We start from the raw sequence: 21,662 nt of genomic DNA, 5'->3' as shown, positions 1-21,662 counted from the left end.
GCCTGGGTACGCCGAACCTGTGCAGCGTGGCCCCTATAGCTCAGCTTGTTTGTACGGAATGTATTTTCCTCATTTTTCGGGCATATGGATATTCTTCCAGGTGATTAGTTCCTTCAAGGTAACTTGCACCCTCCACCACATAAGCACTGCCTTGCTTTGTTTAGCGAATCAATGTTGTAGTTGATGTATCACGAACAACGGAGGCCGCCCCATCCCTCACCTCAGCCCTCTCCTCGACACACACAAAGGTGCGGCCTCTTCGGTGCCTAGTGCTAGGCAGTAGTCCAAACCGATGATCGCACGCATTCCGTGGTGTGTTCAGGCTTCCGCCCCTTGTACACTATGCAGTTATGCAAGAATGCCCACATTCCAAGTTGGTGCCTGGCGTCACCTCCCGAGTGAGTTTCTGTAGTATGTAAGGCTGTGCACAACAAGAAAAATGCTGCCTCCATTTGTGAGATGTATATCCTCTCTAGCCTTTCGTTCCGCGAGATTCCGGAATTGAGTTTGGGGCCATCGCCCATGTTTGTGCTCAAGTATCACAGCTTCGAAGTGTGGACAGTTCCGAAACCTGGAAACAGACCACATTGGTGAGGAGGCTTTCAGCTGAGGGTGTGCTCGCCTTACAAGTCAAGGCCATGCGTTGTTTATCGCAGCTCCCTTGTATCGGGCAGCTATCAAGGTATCTTTGGAGTATCTTGGGGGTCATGCAACCTGATAAATACCAACGCTGGTTCCTTTAACAGAGCTCAAACCTCGGCGTTTGCGCATGAGATCTTCTTGGAACATTTGTCTCCACTCACTTGTTTTCATCCCAACGCTAGCAAAACATGAGTACGACCTCCCCTTCGAGCACTGCAGACTATTATGGCATCCACACCGGTCCGTGGATCAACTGGTCAGATGGTCGAATCCTTGGGGGCACCATCACCCTCACCCGCCGCGACGGTGGTTTCCTGATCTCCCTAATCGCACTCTTCATCACTTGGACCGGCACAGCTTTTTGGAGACTGTCATGTTTCTTCATTCACCATTACTGCTCGTCTGAAGCTCCCCGAGATGGGGTTCATCATCAACGACAAGCAGTTCTCCGCAACTCTGCCAACGGAATAAGCGGACTCTGGGCCCTTGCGCAAATGGCTTGGGTCTGGCGAGACAAGACACCTCACGCACATCGTCGCATGGTCCCACTCCTGCTGTTCACAATCACCTGCCTCGGCTGCTTCGCCGTTGCCGGCATCTTCTCCTCCAAGATCGCAACCTCGACGGCATCACAAGTCCTCATCTCCGGCCCTTCATGTGGTCAACTTTATACAGACGGCAATACTAATGAAACACTATTAGACACCGTCTACCAACCCTTTGTACACGAGAAAGTGGTGGAGTGGGCCAACTTCGCCCAAACTTGTTACAAAAACAGTTCTAATCCGGCGGAATGCCAAAGATACGTCCAGCTGAAGCTTCCATATTCGACAAAAAGGAACGCAAGCTGTCCATTTGGAGGAGATATTTGTCAGACAGAGTTCGGAAATCTCGAGATCGACACAGGGTATATCGATAGCAACGAGCACCTGGGACATAATGACCCTCCTGAGCTACGGTTCAAATTCAGGCATATACTCAGGTGCGCACCTTTGGCCACACAAGGCTACAAGCAGCCGTACACGTACGCCTCGGAAGGCACGCAATCGCGGTACGTGAGGTACTACTATGGGGAGCTAAGGTCTCCATACAACTACACTTACGAGTACCCTATTTCATCATTTCAAGAGTGGCTAGACCAGAACTTTACCGGTCCGTTTCAAGATTATACTCTCAGGTACTTGTTCCTTCCTCTTCGCTAGTAAACTAACAAAGACCACTTACAAATTCTAGTATCCAGTCCGCGTTGTACCGGAACCAGTCACTGGATGCTTTTTCTACCTTCGATCCCATCCCAGAGCTTCGTTACTATGATGGCGACATTAAAATTTTTTTTTTATCGTCCAACTTCGTGGCATTTGCGAAAGAGACAGACGACCCTTGGTATTCAGCACACTCCGAGTTACTCGAAGTAGGGACTATCCAAGCAACCGGAACCATCAGTACATATGCCGGGGATGAGCCAGCGTCACCTCTAGCATGCGTCTCCCAATACCAATTCTGTAATCCCAACCTACCCTCGGATAAACAGTGTACCGCCTTGGGTCCAATGGGGGATGCATTTGGTGGAATTACCAATCTTCGGCTTAGTCGCACACAGGAGGCAATGATTGAGTGGTACTTACCTGTTTTGGATAGCGATATAGCTCAAGTAATAATGAATCTGGGAATAACTGGGTTGACTGCAAGATATGGGCTCACCTACGGAGTTCAGGGACCTCTTCCAAATGGCCAGTGGCAAATAGATGTCGAATACTGGTTCACGGTATGGTTGGCCTACATGCAAGGATCAATGGTCTTGTATGCCACGGGTCCCTCGAACCCAGAGATGATGGCTTGGGTTGATACTCCAAAGAATGAGGTAGAAAGATCCATTTGTCGAAATCAGGTAAGCACAGGATCATCCACTCCCTCCCGGATTACGGAAATAATTTGATGTTCTAATTCGGTCCGTCCATGGTCCAGAAAATCGTAACGACCGCCTACACCAGCTTCAACACCTTCGGTCTCTGTCTCACCTTCATAGTCGGCTGCATCATCATCGTCTTCTCCTACACAATCGAACCTCTCGCCAGCTGGATCCAAAAGCGCCGCAGGTTCGACAACTACTCGCGTCTCGAGTGGTGTGCGAACGAGACGCTGCAACTGCAACGCATGGCGCACGAGGGGTTGGGCGTGGGAACCTGGCACCATGGCGCGGAAGCCATTCCCTACACCGACAACGGCGAGAGGCTGGCCACGCTTAACCTCGCGAATCCGGAACATCCACGGCTGGAGGCACCACCGACGCATTTCGACAATCTGCTCGCCGGTGAAAGCAATGAGAACCCCGGAGCGTCTCCCGGCATTACAAAGGAGTACGATCTGGCGGCTTCTACGAAGTTGGACCCTGGGCGTGGTGTCAATGAGGTTCGGGATACTTCGTCTAATGAGCATTCAGAGCAGCAGATACCACCTGAGAGACCTCCGAGCGCCGAGGAGTTGGAGGATATTGGACGACATGTTGGTGTGTCGAACGCAGACTATAGTGGTTGAGGAACGCATCATTCAGTGTGTTCTTTCGAGGCCGAGAGCAGGGAGTATGAGGATTGGATCCAGTGGGAACAATTTGCACATGGATATCTGTGTTAGTGACTTTCAGAGAAACATCATTTCGTATCACTCATACTCTGAGTTCATCGCGCATAGGTCACAGCATGCAATGATTTTGCCAATTCCATTTTACTCCCGGACATGCTCAATTTATCTAATGCGATCGACGCCACCCAAAACTATCCCTCAGCTCTAGCGTAGACTACCGGCTGCACCGATTAGATTGTAAGGCCAGTTATCCCCAATCCATGATATCGACCTCTGTTTCCCCTTTCACGCCTCTTGCAGAATGTTCCTCCGGCGGGCGACCACGTGGAATGGTTTGAGGGAGACCAGGTTACTTGCTCAAGTCAGCTTCAACCCTCCCTCACATGATGAATATCCTTACGTATATGTATCCTTGGGATGCTCATTCTTGTCGGCAAGCCTGAAGTCAAAATGCAAAAGCAGCGTGGGCAGGACCTATGTCTTATCAGCAGCTTGAATCTTCTTCTCCCAGCTTCCAGCCACAGCCTCAGCCATACCTTGCTCATCTCAAGCATGGCGATATCTGGAGTGAAAGGGTGGTCAGCCAAAACACCAGTCAAAACTCCAAGCACACAACAGCACTCACTCTTGCCAATGCACGTCCTCGACCCGCCACCAAAAGCGAAGAAAAAGCGATCTGCAGCACCATCTCACTCAGCACAGCTCCAAGTTATCCAAACAAGACACAGGCACACTGACGCATCTTCTGCTTATTCCCCTCATCCAACCAGCGCTCGGGCCGGAAAGCATCGGCATCCGGCCCAAAGATGCTCTCGTCCCGATGAATAACCCAGGCCGACGTCCCGACCTCCGTCTGCAAGCACAAGCATCATCAGCATCCATCCACCCCAACACCCGCGGGGGCGGCGGGCCACGCAACCACGAACAAACTCACCCCAGCCGGCACAAAGCAACCGCCATCAAAACTCAGCCCACCCGCCGGCACGACGCGTGCGAGCAGCGAACCGACGACGGGATGCAAGCGCAGGGCCTCGTAGACGACGGCCTGCAGGAAGGGCCAGCGCTCGGTGACGCGCTGCGGCACCACGGCGTGCGGGTCGGCCGCGGGGTCGGGGATCTCGCCCGCGTCGACCTTGTCGCGCAGTTCGCGCAGCAGCCGGGATAGGGCGGACGGGGCGGACGGGGTTGACGACGAAGGGCGCAGCAGGTGCAGCAGCATGGCGCAGAGCGAGATGCTGGTCGTGTCGGAGCCGGCGACGACATTGCTGGTCAGCGCGAAGCCGATGTATTGGTCTGTTAGTTGGGGCTTTTGGGCGCTGGCGGCGAGGAGCTTGGAGAGGATGTCGCCGTGGTTGCTTTCGTTGTTGTCGTCGTCGTTCGGCGTCATGCGGTCCTTGCGGGAAGCCATGGCGCGGAGGGTGAAGTCGTGCAGCGCGCCGTTGCGGGCGGCGAGGGCGAGGTGGTTGCCTATGTAGGGAGCGAGCCGTTGGTGCAGCCGGTAGAACCAGGGCACCTCGCCGACGCGGGCGCCAGAGGCCAGGGCGGCGCTGATTTGGGAGAAGGTGCCGAAGTCGGAGAGGGCGTCCGTGTAGCCGAAGCGTTTGGCGAAGCTGAGCTCGCCGATGATGTCTGTTGGAGATGTGAGTGGGAGTTCGGGGGTGGAGATGAATATGTTGGATCAAGGAGAAGACTCACCGAAGGCGAAGAGCTGGAGCAGGTAGGCAATGTCAAATGGCTCGCCTTTGGCGCCGAGCTCGCGCAGTTTGTCCAGCAGCACGTGAATGGTTGTGTTGACATACGGCTCGAGGCTCTTCATCGTCTCCAGTGTATAGGCAGTGGCGACAAGCCGACGCTGCTGTCCGTGGATACGCTCATCCTGCTGCGCGAACAGGTCGAATGGCCGTGTTCCTGCAAATACGCTGTAGAAATCACTCTTGGGGAACCCGTTCCCGGCGCCTGTTGAACACACGATTAGACTTCCCCCATGCTGGGGTGGAGCATGCCACTACCGTATATGATCCTAAACGCTTCGGGAGATGAGATGCTCCTGGGAAAGCCATTAGCGTGGCCGCAAAACACATGATTGCCGAGTCTCACAGCTTGTTGGGCTTCAGCCTGACCACCGGACCATATTGGTTGTGCAGCTTGACGAGTCTGTGGTGGTGGTCCGGTTGAAAGTGCAGCCACACCAACCAGAGATCAGTCACGCTCGCCCAGAAGGGGCCGGGGTATTTGGCAAGCGGTGAGAAGTAACGGCGGTAGACACAAGTGAAAACGAAGAATATAGCAACGAGAGCTGGTCCTGCAAACACCAGCTTGTCGGTAGTGAGGTTGACCTTTGTGTCGAGCAGCATGTTGACGGCGGTTGTCTTTGGGTGTGCAGTCAAGCTTCTTCAGAAGGCTTATATCTTCACACCGCTTCTCTCGGCCGAGCGCGGACTTTCCTGAACCCCACTTGGTTGTAAGGATTCCCTGTGAATGATCTCCACAATTGTTAATCCCCGCAGCCTAATAGCCGAGGGCCGAACGTGCTAGTAGATCACCCTCGTTTCGATCGTAGTACCTCCACAGTAGGTGACCAAAGAAATTAACCCATCCTCTTAGTCGATGCATTTGTATCGGCCCAACACGCATCGACACCGGGATATCTGCTTTGGCTACTAATGAAAAAAGGTTGTTGAAACTTACATCTATGTCGGTGCACTTGCTTCCACTGCCCACACGAAGGATCGCCGTAGGTTGATTTCTGATGGCACCCGCTCTGCCTCACTATAAGAAATAGTAGTGCTGAGGTCAGAGATATGCAGGGATGTTCTTTGTACATGGCAGTAGGTATTCCAGTGCAATTCGCCAAGGGGCTGCAGTTACCTAAGCGAAAGACCTCTTTGCATATACTCTATCTGCCACGTTTAATTCCATCTTCCAACCAATCCAAAGACCCAAATCTTCGAGGGAAACAACAGCACATGACGAAACAAGACCGAGCCCCACCGATCGCCCACAGCCCCCGCCCCATCCTCACCAACGATCCCTACACCCCTCCCGCCGCCTGATCATCCCCACCCTCCTCCCCCACCGCGCCCTTAAAGTCCTCCAAAAACCTCCACAACCCCTCCGCCTTCCACCCCCTCTCCCTCCACGCATTCGCCGTCTTGGGAAAAAACTCCACCACCCCCTTCAACTTCGCATCATGCGCCGTGACCACCAAGACGCGCTCGTCCCCATCAAACGCCGCCAGCCAATCCACCGTCGCCTGCGCCACGTCGAGCTCGAAGTCCGGCATGCCCGTCGGCGCGAGTTTGTAAAACGGCGTCGTGGCGCCGGGGTCGCGGCCGCGCGGCGCTTGGATGCGCTGCTCGAGGAGCGAGCCCGGGCAGGCGGTGCCGGGCTGGAAGGGGCGAGGGAGGGAGAAGGGCGAGGGAGAGAGATGCGACGGGAGCGGGAGGTAGGGCGAGGGGCGCAGCTCGCCGCCGTGGTGCCCCGCGGCGTCGCCGCCGGTGAGGATGAAGGTCGTGGGAGTCGTGCGGGAGAGGCCGCAGACGTGGCCGAGGGCGTGCTGGGGGGGTTTGTGTTAGTGGAGGGAGGGAGGGAGGGAGAGGAGAAGCGGGTGGGACGTACGCCGGGGGTGTTGATGAGGTAGAAGCTGCCGTCGCCGAAGAAGTCGATGGCGTCGAAGCGGCCCAGCTGGAGGCGGTTGGGGTGCGTGGAGAAGTCGATCTCGCGGATTTTTCGGCCCCTGGGGGTGGTGTGGGGTTAGTTCATACCATCGGAGCGGGGCGTGATTGGCTCGAAGCGTACTTGTAGTCGGACTCTAAGAACGGGCTGTTGGGGTTTACGGGGTATCCTGGAGTGAGGGCGTCCAGGAAACCCTTGCCGAGGACCAGCTCGGTGGAGCTGGCGAGTCGGGAAGAGTCTCCAATATGATCGCAGTGCCAGTGGCTCCAGATGACGGACTTGATCTCGGTGGATGCGATTCCATTCTCCTCTAGGACATCGAGTACGTCCTTTTCCACTTCGATGAGGGCATCGCCGTCGGTTTGACCCACAATGGCCGGCGCGAGGTTCTTCCAGTCCTTACGTATGGATAGATCGAAGAGCAGTTTGCCGTGCTGCGGGTGCTCGATGAGGAAGGAATAGGCAGGAGCATCTAGATGAGTGTGGCCCTCGATTGGCGGCTCCATGAAGCCGGCCAAAGGCAGGCGGATCCTGGCTCCGGTGTTGATGATGCTGACGCTGACGGTCGCATCCGAGGCGGGAATGTTTAGGTTCGTTGGTGCAGCCATGGCGTGAAATGGTCGGTCTGTAGGGTTGTTGAAGCTAAACGGCTGGTGCTGATATTATACTGTCTGACGGTATTGCGTGATTTGATCGGGCTCAGCCTGTGCTTACCTGAGCCGTGTTCGCAGGACCAGGAGTGGGAAGTGGGGTGAAAACGAGAGCCAATAAAGCGTCAGCAATGCGTGGCGCCACTGTTAAATATGACAAAGATGACGGATGAACACGTACCCGAGCCGGACGATCGGATGACCGACGGACAGAAAACGGACGCCGATGGAGCCATGGGTTGGATGGTGAGCTTCGCCAGGGTCTGTTGATGTTGCTGACAAACACGGTCGAAGTGGGACGAGGGCGCGCTCCCCGCGGTCGGCGTTCACCGCGCCCGGTTTCGTGTCCAGAAAGCAAGCACGTGACCAGGTGAACACCACCCGACCGGCCCCTTCACTTTTTCGTGACAGATGACGTCACCACCTCAACCCGAAACAATGCGACCCATGAGCCGCGCGCCGGGTAGACAGTCCTTCAGTGCCATGACACCTGTTCAGCACGAATTTCTACGCTGCAGGCGTAGTACTGTTTGCCCTGGTTGACTGGCTGCGGGAGAGAGCGTTGGGTGGGATCGGCCGGCTCACTTCACTTCGACTGAACAACACCACGGGCTGTAACACTGCCGCCTTGGACCCGCTTTTCGGCTGCTATTGTTCGTGCTTGGCGGTTTCCATTCCTCCCGACTACTTTTACCCACCACCTCTTCTTTCCCTCCTCTCTCTTACTACCATCAAACCTCCGTCTTTGAGACTGCGGCTCAGCTCAAAGCGCCTCCATCTATCTTCCTGTCGACTCCGGTCACTGACCCACCGTCACATTGCATCGCCGAGAACCTCTGCTTCACTCAGCACAACGAGACGCTCACCAATTCATTCTACGAGTCCACTCAGCAAACATGACCGCCCGCCGTTCCCCTCGAGTCCAACGCAACGGTCGCGTCTGCTACCGTGACGCAGAGACAGAGACTCCAGTTCGTGACAGGAACGATGAAGACGAGCAGGACTACCAGCCTGGAGGCGAACTCTGCTACAGTTCCAAGGTACGACACGCGTCCGACGCCAATCCCATCTCACTCGTTCTCCCCGCTGACCACTCCCTTCACACAGAAGCGCAAGAGGGCCGCCACCCTGTCGCCGAGTGACAAACGACGCAAGGCCTCGAACGCGACCTCACCCGCCCGCAAGGTGAAGGGACGCCAGCCGGCCAAAGTCGACCCGTTCAACTGGCACGACCTCCCCAACGAGCTCAAGAACCTCGTGTACGAATTCGCCCTCGTCTCACCCACGCCCATCAAGACGACCATCACCGAGAAGGGCCCCATGAAGCCGCACCGGGTGGAGACCTACGACAAGGGCTCGACCCAGATCCCTCGCCCCGCCACCAGCCTCAACCTGCTCCTCGTCGACAAGCAGCGCCGTACCGAGGCGGGCCCCATCTTCTGGGGCCACAACACGTTCCACTTCCCGACCTGGTTCGCCATGTACATGTTCCTTCGCGGACTGGGGGCCGATGCGAAGGCCAAGGGCTGGATCACGACCATCGAGGTGGGCGAGGCCCTGCCCGAGAACAAGAGCGATGCCCTTCTCTTCTTCGATACCCTCGCCACCGTCACCAATCTCAAGAGCCTGCGGTTCGACGCGTCCAACCTGCACATGGGCGAGTTTCACAAGTGTGCGTCGAAGTGGCTGAAGAGCATGGGTGAGCAGAGGGGCAATGAGTACGCGGCGTTTGACGTGCTGAAGAGTCTCGACGAGTTCCACAAGGAGGCGCTCAGGTACTACATGATTGGAGGAACGTTGCGCTTGTACTATTAGATGGGTTTCCATAGGTAGTGGGATCCAACGACCAAGTGTGTTTGGTCTATCTTACCTCTGGGTCTTATTTCAAACTACCCCATCAAGTATGACAGCTCAGAATACATCTCTATTGGAAAGTTCGCTCCAGCTGCCCACTATGTGACCCGTGTGAGCCGCCAGCTCCGACTCATCCTCGCTCAAGAATTATGAAATTTACGACCGATCACGCGTCCGCCCACCCAGTGTCACCCTCACCCATCTTGGCCCAAATAGCAAGACCGGTCCTGTTTCCCTTTACTCTCACCGCAGGTCAAACGTGCATGTCACATGGTCAAGACGTACGCACGGCAGCTGAAGTTAATGTACCTTACGTGACTGGTGTTCCTCAGAGTCCACCACAGGACGCGACGAGGGATGCTGGCACCTACGCTCTCTTCCCATGCTTCACTCTCCGTCGCACGCATACATAAAATCACAAGAAACAAGCGAAGTTCAAAGCAATTCATTACTATATTCAAAGGTGATGTCCCCCGCCGAAGCGGGATCCCCACCCACCCGAGCTTTGGTTCCATTGAGCAGCTCCGACTCAGGGTTAACCAAAAGGCGAAAAAATGGGGGGCTCACTTACTCGACTCGATGGTGACCCCTGCCGAAGCAGGATGCCCACCCACCCAGGCTTTGTAGAGCAGCCCTGACTCGATAGGATGTCCCCTCACTCTCCCGACCAAGCGGTGTGCAGCCAAATCGCCACCATCTCGCCCTCGGAGGTGCAGATGGTCCATCGGAGTTGCGCAGCGGTCAAGTCGTGGACAGGACGGCCGGGTAGTTTCCAGATGGGTCTTCCAGTCCGACTCACGCCCACACACCACAGATGGAGGTTGGCTGGGCTCGAACGTGCCACACAAATGTGAGCCTCCCCCGGCCTGCTCTCCGCCCAGTTGCGTAGTAGCAGCGACTCGGTTGACCAAAGGCCTGAGAGTGAGGGTACAATGTTTCGATGGGGTCGAGGAAATGAAGGGACAAGGTAGAGTGACAACGAGCATGAAGTATCTACGCCCGTCAGTGAGAACGAAGACGAAAAGATCAGGCCGGCGGCAGAGGCGAGTGACGAGGATGCTGGGGGGCGGGCAAGAGGAGGTAGCAAGTTTACTTTGAATGCGGTTGGGAAGGAAGAGTATGAGAAAGAAAACAAAAAGAGGAGGGCGCGGCTCTATTTAAGTGATGCGGTAGGAGGCAACACAGCCAGTGGCAGCTGCCACATTCATCTGTAATGACGTCACTGAGGAAGCTCTTCAGCCGGCGGGCTTTTGCTTACTAGAACATTCGAACCCCGTCTTGTGCGCGTCGTTGCGCGAAGTGAATCCAAATCCGGCAGGCGCACTCCCTGGTTCCTTCCGAGACCAGCGTGCCTTCCATCTTCGCACCCACCACATCCGTCATCGCTGATGCCGAATTGGATTCTTTCCACACCCCGACGCCATCTTACCCCGGCATCATCTCACCCAGACAACATCTCACCTCTACAATGTCTTACCCCGATAGATCCGCAGCCCGGCCTCATCGCAGCCCACAACATGACTGAGGACGATGCGCTGCTGTTAACCATGCATGGACCTGTGAGCGGCACGCACGACGCTACTACTCTTACAGATTATAAGATTGTCACCCGGAACCGCTGGGTCGGCTTTCTCACCGAGAAATGCAATGGTCCACACTCCACAGCATCGACGGCTCCGCTGAATGAGGAGCTGATCCTTCTACCCAGGCACCTCAGTTCTGGAATCCGAGGCCCCACCACCCCACGTATCTTCACATTCTCTCCATTCACTCCTCCAAACTTCTCGATCCTCTCACTACCACTCTCTACCCTACCACACTGCCCCCTTCCTCCAGTCCCTCCATAGACCCTGTTAACCTCCCAGCTGCTTACCCACCACGCCCCTTCGCCGCCCACCAGCAACTCCTCCTCCATGTATCCCGACGACACCCCGCTCACAGAGGCCACCACCTCTCCAGTCTATCGACGGCAGAATGACAACCCCAAGCGCCGCTCTTGTCCGCGAAGTCCACGATCGATTGAGACGAATCCACGCAGCAGGCGGCGGCGTTTAGTTTTCCTTGGCTCGAGGTGGATTCTACTTAGCGCGGTAGGAGGGCAGCGGATGCCAATGATGGCATCAGAAAAAGACGATGAGATGGAAGACCAGGAGACATACGCATTTTACACGTCCAGGCGAGAAAACCACGAAGAGACGGGGTATCCGAGTGCGGTGGAAGGACAAAGGAAGTCGAGCGGTGATTTCACATATCCACCGTAGCGAAGGTCAGGTGCTCCACACCACAGGTCACGAGCATCGAGACGCAGCTGGATGAACAACACGCAGTGCCAACGCTGGCTCAGAGCGGGGTCGTATTTGTCCACGCAGCGCTGCGGTCTACCATCTCGAGCTCACCAGGGACATGGCTACGCTACGGGCACCCTCAATCTTGGGGCGATGGACCCGCTCCCTCATCGATTGTTCCATGGTATGATTCCGGTGCTGTGGTCTCTGCCGGGAGGAGGAAGTTTGCTGGCAGACGGCGGCAGGAGAGAAGCTGGTCGTCGGGATGGCGTTGGGCCGTGTGTTTGTGTGTAGTGCGGCGGAGCCAACAATTGCCAGTGCTTCGCTCGCGGGATTGACGAGGAGGGCGCATAGCGCTGACGGCATGGGGGACGAGCGGCGGCGTGGTCGGTCGTGAAGGACAGACACGTGGAAGAGGTTGTATTGGTCGGCGTGGTGACGGTAATGTCTTCAGCCGCGTCGAGGCTTGCGCTTGGGCGGGTAACTACGAGCCGGCGCACCGCATGGCCGCCACCGCGTGAAAGCGGTAGCATCAGTGTCGGTTCGCCTGTCTTGCGCTCTGGTGGGTGACATCGTCAACAGCAGCAGCCGCAGCCTCGCCGCGACGAATTTGCGGCTGGGTGGGTGACCAGCCTGAATCTGTGGCGCGTGTGGGGAACTTTTATTTGATAGTAGTGGTGTACTGAGGAAATCCACGAGCTGCTTCGTAGACGCCATAAAAAGAGAGAGAGAGAGAGAGAGAGAGCGGGATGGACTGCTGCACGAGCAGATGATGCGTAGAAATGTCGAGAAAATTCCCAGTCACACGTAGTGGTGGAGGAAATGCTTGGAACACTGCCAGTGTTGGCAACGCTCGGACTCACAACACTGCTATTGTGCAAGATCAAGGCTTTGATATTCCAATCTCTCATAGTCGACAAAGACCCCCACCCCGAATCAGCGACTTCACCGCATGCCGTACACCACAATCGGACCACCGACGCATTGGCTACGATTCTCCGATATCGATTTCTTTACGCAAACCTGAGATGGATCCAGGAAACTCTACCCAAGCAGGGATACGAGGCATGAGTGCATGTGGTGCAGTCCCCCATGAAGACCTGAGCTGTACTGACACGGACATCCTCCGTCAATATCCGTCCGTGCATACAGCAGCAGATCTTCCGCTCAGAGACGGGGATGAAATTCCCCAGGTGGAGGAACCGCGGTCGGTGCGTACCCTCATCCGTGGCTTTCTGTGGTCTTGATGGTGGGTGCGGGCTCTAAGCGAGTGGTTCCTATGTAGGTCGCCGAAGCCAACATCTGCACGTAAAGTTTCTCTCTCTTCAGCTTTTAAATCAATGGTTGTGGAGTAATATTTGGTCATTCTAGGATGTAAATCAGACTCCAAACTGGTATGCTTCCGCCACAGCGTCATCCCTTCATCAACCTCGTAAGCCATCGACCCCACCATAAACGCCAATCATGGACCCCGCCACAAACGCCAGTCATGAAGCCACCATTACCTCCTACAAGCAAAGAAAACACAAGAGTGAAATGAAGCAGCAGCACCTAACGAGTAGAGCCCCCTCCCACGCTCGATGGTAGAGCACTGGAACTTTGACTCGCTTCCTCTCGTTCCCGAACCTTCTTGTCCATTGACTCTTTGAGCTTCTTATCGAATTCCGGATCGTAGGGCTCAACAATGAGCGTCCATGAAGGCGGCCGGCACACTATCTGTTGCCCGTTCATCCTAACGATGTAAGGGTCTCTGCCGAACTGGATCAGAGCCCCGCTTTCGACTTCCATGCTCTTGTAGGGCTTTAGCAGCTTGTACTCGTTCTTGCCTTTTCCTGGTCTCATATGGTTGACATACGTACCGGTTGAGGAGCCAAGGTCCCTCAAGAAGATGCTCTGCGGCGCGGAAAGAGGATGCTGTTAGCGCTTATGGTTGTGTGTGTTGTACATACAAGCGTGGGGTGGCGGGGGGGCACTCACTGAGCGGTATTTACCGGTCGTGAGTTCCGCATGACAAGAATCGAGGATTGGATTGTAGGTGTAAAGATTGTCTTTTGCAGGCCTGAGGCCCTGCTCGATCTCTACAGGGTCCAACGAACCGAAGGGCACAATCGCTCCGGGAGCGAGAAGAAATTCCCGTGGTGATACGTGCGTGAATTCGCGGTCATATGCATCGACCTCAGGCATGCCGTCATTGGGAGTCTGACAGTTGAGCCGGACCCCTGCATTTCGAAGGTCAGTATGTTCCAAATGGGGGTCGGCGCCATGTATGTACGACACGGGCAGTGGCTTACTGGTGAGCGGTGTCGCACTGGTGACCGGTGTCGCTTCCTGTTGTGTAGGTGAAGACGCCTGTTGTGTAGGTGAAGACGCCTGTTGTGTAGGTGAAGACACCTGTTGTGTAGGTGAAGACATTTTGAGCAAAGAGTAAGGTATGTTTGATTTGAATGGTGTTTGTAGAAGTTGGTCGTGGGGATCGTCTGTCGGGTAGAGAATTCAGTGGAGGAGGTGATTGATGCAGAGAAGTGGAGCAACAGAAGACGCATTATATACACTTCAAATCTCTCCGGCGCAAGTCGTCGATGCTGGGCATGACTTGGAACCATCAAAGCCTTGAACACCGCTTTAACTCTGAAAGGGACACCGCACAATTACGTCTGGCTAGTATGTTTCCAGTGGCGGCGTGTATTTGAAAGCCATCATATGAGTGTGGAGGCGGTTGTTGTGCATACATAGTCAGAGCAGCTTGCGAATCACGCTTCCTCTCCCCGAATTGTTAGCTGATAATGGGCAGTGCTGCAGGCGTCATTGTGAATGAAGTACTATGAGTGTGATAGGCCGTTTTTCTACGTCCCACGAACAAAGTAGTTTCTCTTTGAGCGAGTAGACAAGGCAATCGAAGTGATGCTCGAAGATTGGTGTTGTAGTCCGTTGTTTGATCAAGCCAGAGCGTAGCCCGCGGTATTTGTTGGCAAAACAACACATCAATAGTGGCAACAGCTTTATGAGTTGTAAGATACCGAATGCACGCAGCCAGAATATCTGTTCTGAAAAGATCTCTCTCTCAATTTTTTCTACTTGTCTCCAACACCCTTTTTTCCATGCTGCTCTAAGCCGGGCGGTCTTCTGGATCCAGCTCCGTCGTTTGCCATCACCCCGCAACGTGTATTACTACCCACATTCAGATATACTCGGAACAAATTAACCCCCCACCCAAGTCCATGATATGGCCAACTGTGACGTTAGGAATCAGCCTGACCACCCAAAGGTCATGACGCAATACTGCCACAGTCCCATCATCTCCGAATCAATTCTTCATGGGCGCCGGATGAGACTCAAGACAGCTGGCAGACAAGAACTAGCTGGTGGGGATCTTCTGACGAGCGATGTCATAATGGCGGGTGGACAAGATGCCGAACTGCCACTGCCATCACCGGCTGTTGAAATCCGCGCCTGTGGAACGGTCGGGGTTGAATTCGCGGCTGAGGCAGTACGGGGTGTTGTTGGTTACCGGCGAGATATTGAGGGTACAGCCGCCACCCGTCCTCTCCAAAACTATTGCCACCGATGTTAGTGTCTACATCCCAAACAACAGATGCAGTCGGGCCATTCGCGTATTGGACTTCATACCAGTTGTTGCACCTTGTCAGCGTTTTTCCTTGGCTGACGTAAGGCGGCCATTACATACTCACTTCTGCCCCAGTCAACTTGGGTACTGGCCATACGCTGACTATCACGTCCTTCTCCATGTTGAGCTCACATATTCGGCCATCGAAACTTGGGTCAGCGGCTTGTCAACTTGTTTAGACAAGCCGGAAAACAAGCTTAGGCATGCCTGGCGAGACCCTTGGCGGCGGATGACGCGCATCGGGATATAGGCTGCAAGGGGTGAAGCGAACGAATAAAAGGGTTCGAGCTGGCGTTGGTGCCAGGCTTAGCGGAGTTTGTGCAAGCCGTTGTACGTCGCGAGCCGTCATCGACCCGTAGCGGCGATCCATCCGCACCCCGCTACCCCACCCTCAGCCTGGGCGAAAAGATTTAGACCATCTGCCACTGCAGACTATCGGGCAGCTATCCGACCGTATGGCAACATTACTCCCAAGGACTGGATGAGACTTCACCTTCGCCGCTCTACGCTAGTCTTCAATCCGGTTATTGAGCGTCCCCTCTACCATACAAGCATGCACTCGTCATAATCAAATTTGAAACCGGTTTCGGAAACACCATCATCCGCGGTCATTGAAATGGACAAAAAATGGCCACTTGAAAAGACAGCCCGACCGGACCCGGAAGGCTAAGGGGACTCTCACCTTCGTCCAATTTGCAACCCCCACCATGACACAGTCCAACACCCACAACCAAACTGGCCTCCTCACTCGGTGTCTTCCCGAAAGGTTCAAACACGGTGCCTTCTATCGCTGGTTCCTCCGCTTCACCCGCCTCCTCCAATTCCTCTCCGCCGTAATCTCACTCGGCATCTTCTCCTCCCGCGTCTACAAAGTCTACCGCCTCACCAACGCCATCAAACGACGCCACGGCATCAACCACTCCTTCGGCGCCGTCGAAGGGATCCTCGCCGCAGCGGTGCTGTACACGCTCATCTCGACGCTGCTGGGGTGCATCCTCAAAGGGCGTGGCGCCAAGTGGCTGCGCTGGCTGTGGGTACTCTTGGACCTCGCCTTCGTGGGGGCGTTTACTGCTGTTGCCGTGTTGACGCGCCCGAACGGAGGCCCGGCGGGGCCGAGGCATTGCTACACTTCGGGGGATAATGACAGATCTACGACGGGGACGGGCAGGACGGGAAAGCAGGACGACACTTGCAACCTCCCATGGGGCACCTTCATCTTGGCTATCATCAGCACGTACGTTACACTCTCCCTCTCCTCCCTCTCCATTCTTCCCTGCTTTTCTCCCTCTGTCGCTCCGGAGACACACAGACTGACCCGCCGCCCCATCTCACAGCATCCTCCACGCCATCACAGCCGCGTTCCACGAAGTTCGCGACCATCGCCGAAAGAAGTCGGCGTCCGATATGGAGAGTGCCAACGGCGGATATGCAGAATCAAAGCGTAGCATGGATCCGCACGGACGACACGGCAACAACGGTCACGGGAATGACATTGGGGGTGGGCATGGTGGGCACGACGGGAACCTGGGGAGGCATAGTACGGTTGATAGTGATGAGATGATTGGGATAAGAGGGTCACATGCTGGAAGGGAAAAGCACTGAGGTGGATTTTGCATGGTATGGTGTCGGTTGAGAACCTTTCTTCGCTTCTCCCAATAAAATATTAACGGTAAACGGGAATATGCATTTGGAGATAACGTACGACATGGGAAATTGTATTTTTCGTTATATAGTAAGGCGTTTCAGAAGAAAGAAGATCTTTTTCTTTATGATTTGCTGAACGTGATGTCGTTCATTTGAACAGACCTGTAATAAATTTTTTTAAAGTTTGAAATGATGAAATCAACATTTTTCTTTGTTTTAACCCCCGTAAAACAGGACGTCGAATCTTCGAATTGGAATTCCAGTCCGCCGACTGCAGATCGATTACCCAAAATGTGGGCAGACCTCAACACCAATAGCTGCAATCACACCATCCGTCACTATTATGATAGTCATACCCGCCCATTCTAGCAAGCACTGCTTTACTGAGTGAATTTACCCCGACGTGCATTAGCTTCCCGGGCTGGCGAGGGAATTCACCTAGCGTTGTATAGAAACAAATTAAGCCATGCGAAAAGTGGAAACGTGTTACTCGTCTCTCCTATAAGAGTGCAGCATGGCCAAATTGGTAGGACCTCCATTTACCGATACGACGAGACACGCGGCGCTTTTGTAAATAAGATGCGTGCATTTATCAGAGAGACCGTTTACGACTTCTCCACTAAACCAGTCTGTAACTCTCATACTTCCATGAGAGATGCTGCAGCTTATAAGCATAATTTTCTATTCAATTAATTGAATCTACGAAAAGATACCCGGGAAGAGCTCTTTCCTCTTCACCATGCTGGGATCTATCGCGTGTAATAGGAGAGACAAAAACAGACAACTACCGAGCTCTAAGCCGTCCCATGCATCAAACCAAAAGGAAAGCCCTCCACACCCCGCCTACAACTGCCTCCACCCCAAACCCCTCGCATCCCGTCCGGCCAACCAGTCCAAATAACCCCCAACCCTCTTCTCAATCCCCTCCGCATCCAGCCCGAACCGCGCATAATTCCCGCGATTCGACCCGCTGTACCCATACCCAGTCATGCTCACACTCGCCGTCACATACCTCGCCCAAGTCGTCGCGATGTATTCCTCAACACTCACAATGGGCCTGGCATCGCCCTTGGGGAAGATCTCGTCCTTGTACGCCTCCTCCTGCGCCTCGAACAGATCCAGACTCGGGGCGCTGACGACGCGCACCTTGATGCCCCTGCTGGATTCGAGCGCCTCGGCCGCCGACACGGCGTAGTGCAGCGCCGACCCGCAGCTCACGAGCGTGACGTCGTACGCGTCGGGCGCGACGACGGCGTAGGCGCCGCGCTGCACCTTGGTGCGGTCCGTGTTGGGCACGCTCCGCAGAACCGGGTCACGCGCGAGCGAGAGCAGCGTCGGTTGCGAGGTGTTGCTGAGGGCTAGCGTCCAGGCGCCGAGGACCTCTTCGCCGTCGCAGGGCCGGATGTAGAGAAGATTGGGCATGGCGCGGTAGAGGGAGTCCAGCTCGACGGGCTGGTGGGTGGGGCCGTTTTGGCCTTCTTCTGGAGGGGGGTTAGAGAGATCGGGTAGAGGTGCTGGGAGGCGGGGGGATACGTACGGAATGAGTCGTGGGTGGCGATGTGGATTACTGGGAGGTTGCTGAGGGCGCCCATGCGGACACCTGGAGCTGCCTGCGTGAGGTGGGTGGTTGGTTAGTGGTTCGCGGATGGTGTGGGTGGGGCGCTTACGTAGAGGTAGAACATGAAAAAGGTTGCCGTGATGGGGAGGAATGTTCCTGGGTTGTATGCGGCGATTCCGTTGGCGATGGATGCCATGGCGTGCTCTCTGATTCCGTTGCGAATGTAGCGGCCCTTGTGGCCCGTCTGCGGCAGGAAGACGTCGTCGGTGGCGTAGCTGACCATGTTGGAGTTGACCAGATCGGCACCTCCGCCGCAAAGCGAAGGCACTGCTTCCCACAGGCGCTCCAGGATGATACCGTTGCTCTGTCGCGTGGCCTTACCCTCGAGCTCCTTGCTGTCCATCTTCGACAACAATTGGATTCCATCCTCGACGCTGGAACTTCTCCGTCTGATGAAGGCGGCTGCCTCCTTGGGGTATAATTTCGAGTAGCGTGTCAGGAGATCGTCCCATTCCCGCTGAATCTCGATTCCATGGTGCCGCCTCTCACGGAAGAAGTCGAGCGCTCTTGCTGGAACCTCGTGGGTAGAGTTGGGATCCAGGCCCGCAAGCGCCTTGGACTTGGCGATGCTTTCCTTGTCGAAGACGCCGTGGTGAGCTTTGTGGGTGCCAGCCGTGGAAGTGCCCACGCCGATGACAGTCCTGATGTTGATGAAGACGGGCTTTCCGGTGTACGATTTGGCAAGTCGAAGGGCAGCCAGGACGGACTCGACGTCATGGGTGCCGTCCTCGACGTCGATGACGTGCCAGCCCTGGGACCTCATCTTGGCGTTGATGTCCTCGGTGTTGATCCAGCCCAGAGGCCCATCACACGTGACGGCGTTGTTGTCATAGATGAGCACGAGGTTGTCCAGCTGCAAGTGACCGGCGAGGGAGATGGCTGTCAAACAGACGTTAGTGGTTTAATTGCAAGTGTTTCTGGAGAATGTCATACCTTCAAGGGCAACTCCTTCCATCAGGCAGCCATCACCGCACACACTCCATATCCTGGACTGCACAAGCGGGAAATCGGGCTTGTTGAAGTTGCCGGCAAGATTCTTCGAGGCGATTGCCAGGCCAACAGCGTTTGCAACGCCCTGGCCAAGGGGACCGGTCGTCACCTCGACGCCGGGGACTTGGACCTCCGGGTGGGCATGACACAAGGTGTGGAAGCCGTTCTCCTTGCCGCTTCCGTAGCCCTTGAGCTCCTTCATGGTCCACACGTCGTATCCGGTGAGGTGGTTCATGACGTAGAGGAACATGGCAGCATGGCCTGTGGATTCGGATTAGATTGGAGTCGTCGCTCGGAAAGGGCGAAGAACTGTACCGTTGGACAAAACAAAGCGGTCCCGGTCAAACCACTCGGGGTCGGCTGGGTTGTAGCGCATGACATACTTCCACAGCGCGACTCCGATGGCCGCCATGCCCAAGGCCGAACCGCCGTGGCCTCCACCATTCTGGGTGCAGATGTCGAAGACCAGGTTGCGGATGGCAAGAACAGCATTCTCGTTGTCGCCAGAAAAAGTTTCGGGATGTGATGCGTTGCCGTTCACGGCGACGTCGGTGTCGAGTCCTGCATGCTTGGTCATGTTGAAGGCGATGGTGGGGAAAACACTCAATGGCTTGCACACGACCAGGGCAAACGGCGAGCTTAACAGTTTCTCTAACGGGGTATCACGATGGGCTTGGCATCCGGCTTCGGAGGTGGGTGGTGGAATAGTGCGTCGCCGCGGGAATTCAAAATCCGGGCCAATGACGTCGATCTCCGCCCGCCTAGCAATTCCGCCCCGCACCCCGCGCTATTCGCGAATTCCGATTGGCTGCTACCCCGCAGTCCCTGAATGGCGGGGTTTGCGTACAAAAAGAAGGGCCAGGCATTGGCACCCTGGAGCCCCTCATCGCCTGATCCCAACTCAAATTCATTATTGTTCCCGCCTCCCATCACCAGTCGCCACCTCGTCATCACCGTCAAAATGGGAAGCAAAGCCGCCGAACGCGCCAATGACCTCTACCTGTCGAGGACGGTGCAAGATCTGTTCTCGCTCAAGGGACGGGTCACCGTCATCACCGGCGGAGCCCGCGGAATCGGCCTGGCTTTGGGTTTCGCCTGCGCCGAGGCTGGCAGCGACGTCGCCATCCTTGACCGCCTCGCCTCTCCGCACGAGCACTTCAACAAGCTTGTGAGCGACTACGGCGTCAAGGTCAAGCTGTACAAGTACGGATTCCCCATTGGCTCGTCGCACGGCTTGCGTATTGACCCTAACGCAGCACCGACGTCACCGACTACCCCACTCTGGAGAAGACCTTTGCCGAAGTCGTCAAGGACTTTGGTCACATTGATGGCCTGTAAGCATCCGAGCCCTGGCCCTGTATACCCCCGGTTTCGATGAGGCTGACCTGGTGTGTAGGATCACGGCTGCCGGCATTTGCCCCGACGAACCCTTCCTGGACAGGGATCCCCAGAGCGTGGCCCGCTGCTTCAACATCAACACCCTGGGAACGTACTATGCCGCACAGCTCACGGCAAGACAGATTGTGAAGCAGGACGAGGGCAAGGCCGAGCCCAGGGGCGGCTCCATGGTGTTGATTGCGTCCGTCGCGGCACACAGAGTAAGCAAGGGCCAATGCACAAGTGACTACTGTTCCAGCAAGGGAGCCGTCGTTTCTCTTGCCACGGCAATCGGCTGCGAGCTCGCAGAACGGGGAATCCGGGTCAACTCCATTTCTCCTGGGTACGTCAACCACCACCTCCTCGAAAGCACCTCCGGCTAACAACAGCAGATACATCGGCACCGACATGGCCTTTTCCATTGCGGAATCCAACCCCGATCTGTTCAAGGTCTTCGTGACAGAGCCGCCCATGAGGAGAATGGGAGACCGCCTGGACCTGAAGGGCTCCGCGGTTTTCCTGCTTAGCGATGCCAGTTCCTACCAGACTGCCTCGGACATGTTCATCACTGGAGGCATCCATGCCGGTAGAACTTAGTGTGCCACCTGTTCACAGCTTCGCTTTGCCACCATGTATAGCTTTTTGATTAGCCATTGATTAGCTCGAAAATAGACTATGATTATGCCACATTTCTTTTGCTTGCCGAGTCGGCTATTTGTGAA

The 21,662-nt window shown here is 55.5% G+C and overlaps 8 protein-coding genes across 8 annotated transcripts; 4 read left to right on the top strand and 4 right to left on the bottom strand.

Annotated features, from left to right (window-relative positions):
* Positions 1-830: 830 nt before the first annotated feature.
* Positions 831-3,177, top strand: BKCO1_7500015 (cytochrome p450 protein; the record flags this gene model as incomplete). Its single annotated transcript, XM_020278928.1, has 3 exons — positions 831-1,819; positions 1,876-2,530; positions 2,608-3,177. 3 exons carry the CDS (start codon positions 831-833, stop codon positions 3,175-3,177), a joined length of 2,214 nt encoding a protein of 737 aa, XP_020125928.1.
* A 330-nt stretch (positions 3,178-3,507) lies between these two features.
* BKCO1_7500014 (cytochrome p450 family protein) lies at positions 3,508-5,576 on the bottom strand (the record flags this gene model as incomplete). The annotated part of the gene is made up of 9 exons (XM_020278927.1): positions 3,508-3,574; positions 3,623-3,696; positions 3,759-3,784; positions 3,848-3,898; positions 3,961-4,075; positions 4,157-4,851; positions 4,918-5,178; positions 5,232-5,269; positions 5,320-5,576. The coding sequence occupies 9 exons, from the start codon at positions 5,574-5,576 to the stop codon at positions 3,508-3,510; spliced, it is 1,584 nt and encodes a 527-aa protein (XP_020125927.1).
* Positions 5,577-6,253: 677 nt separating this feature from the next.
* On the bottom strand, positions 6,254-7,505 carry BKCO1_7500013 (metallo-beta-lactamase superfamily protein; the record flags this gene model as incomplete). The annotated part of the gene is made up of 3 exons (XM_020278926.1): positions 6,254-6,778; positions 6,841-6,958; positions 7,021-7,505. 3 exons carry the CDS (start codon positions 7,503-7,505, stop codon positions 6,254-6,256), a joined length of 1,128 nt encoding a protein of 375 aa, XP_020125934.1.
* Positions 7,506-8,443: 938 nt separating this feature from the next.
* BKCO1_7500012 (short-chain dehydrogenase reductase sdr protein) lies at positions 8,444-9,362 on the top strand (the record flags this gene model as incomplete). Its single annotated transcript, XM_020278925.1, has 2 exons — positions 8,444-8,587; positions 8,655-9,362. 2 exons carry the CDS (start codon positions 8,444-8,446, stop codon positions 9,360-9,362), a joined length of 852 nt encoding a protein of 283 aa, XP_020125933.1.
* A 3,875-nt stretch (positions 9,363-13,237) lies between these two features.
* On the bottom strand, positions 13,238-14,098 carry BKCO1_7500011 (uncharacterized protein; the record flags this gene model as incomplete). The annotated part of the gene is made up of 3 exons (XM_020278924.1): positions 13,238-13,600; positions 13,664-13,905; positions 13,978-14,098. The coding sequence occupies 3 exons, from the start codon at positions 14,096-14,098 to the stop codon at positions 13,238-13,240; spliced, it is 726 nt and encodes a 241-aa protein (XP_020125932.1).
* A 1,920-nt stretch (positions 14,099-16,018) lies between these two features.
* Positions 16,019-16,913, top strand: BKCO1_7500010 (uncharacterized protein; the record flags this gene model as incomplete). Its single annotated transcript, XM_020278923.1, has 2 exons — positions 16,019-16,545; positions 16,646-16,913. 2 exons carry the CDS (start codon positions 16,019-16,021, stop codon positions 16,911-16,913), a joined length of 795 nt encoding a protein of 264 aa, XP_020125931.1.
* An 885-nt stretch (positions 16,914-17,798) lies between these two features.
* BKCO1_750009 (dihydroxyacetone synthase) lies at positions 17,799-20,140 on the bottom strand (the record flags this gene model as incomplete). The annotated part of the gene is made up of 5 exons (XM_020278970.1): positions 17,799-18,436; positions 18,493-18,565; positions 18,623-19,452; positions 19,507-19,824; positions 19,879-20,140. 5 exons carry the CDS (start codon positions 20,138-20,140, stop codon positions 17,799-17,801), a joined length of 2,121 nt encoding a protein of 706 aa, XP_020125946.1.
* A 384-nt stretch (positions 20,141-20,524) lies between these two features.
* Positions 20,525-21,537, top strand: BKCO1_750008 (sorbose reductase sou1; the record flags this gene model as incomplete). The annotated part of the gene is made up of 4 exons (XM_020278969.1): positions 20,525-20,766; positions 20,820-20,897; positions 20,960-21,283; positions 21,333-21,537. The coding sequence occupies 4 exons, from the start codon at positions 20,525-20,527 to the stop codon at positions 21,535-21,537; spliced, it is 849 nt and encodes a 282-aa protein (XP_020125945.1).
* Between the last annotated feature and the right edge of the window lie 125 nt (positions 21,538-21,662).

Source organism: Diplodia corticola (genome assembly GCF_001883845.1).
Source record: "Diplodia corticola strain CBS 112549 chromosome Unknown scaffold75, whole genome shotgun sequence".
Taxonomy (NCBI): Eukaryota; Fungi; Ascomycota; class Dothideomycetes; order Botryosphaeriales; family Botryosphaeriaceae; genus Diplodia; species Diplodia corticola.
Note: the sequence above shows the minus strand (reverse complement) of the source record. Positions and strands in the feature narration are given on the sequence as shown.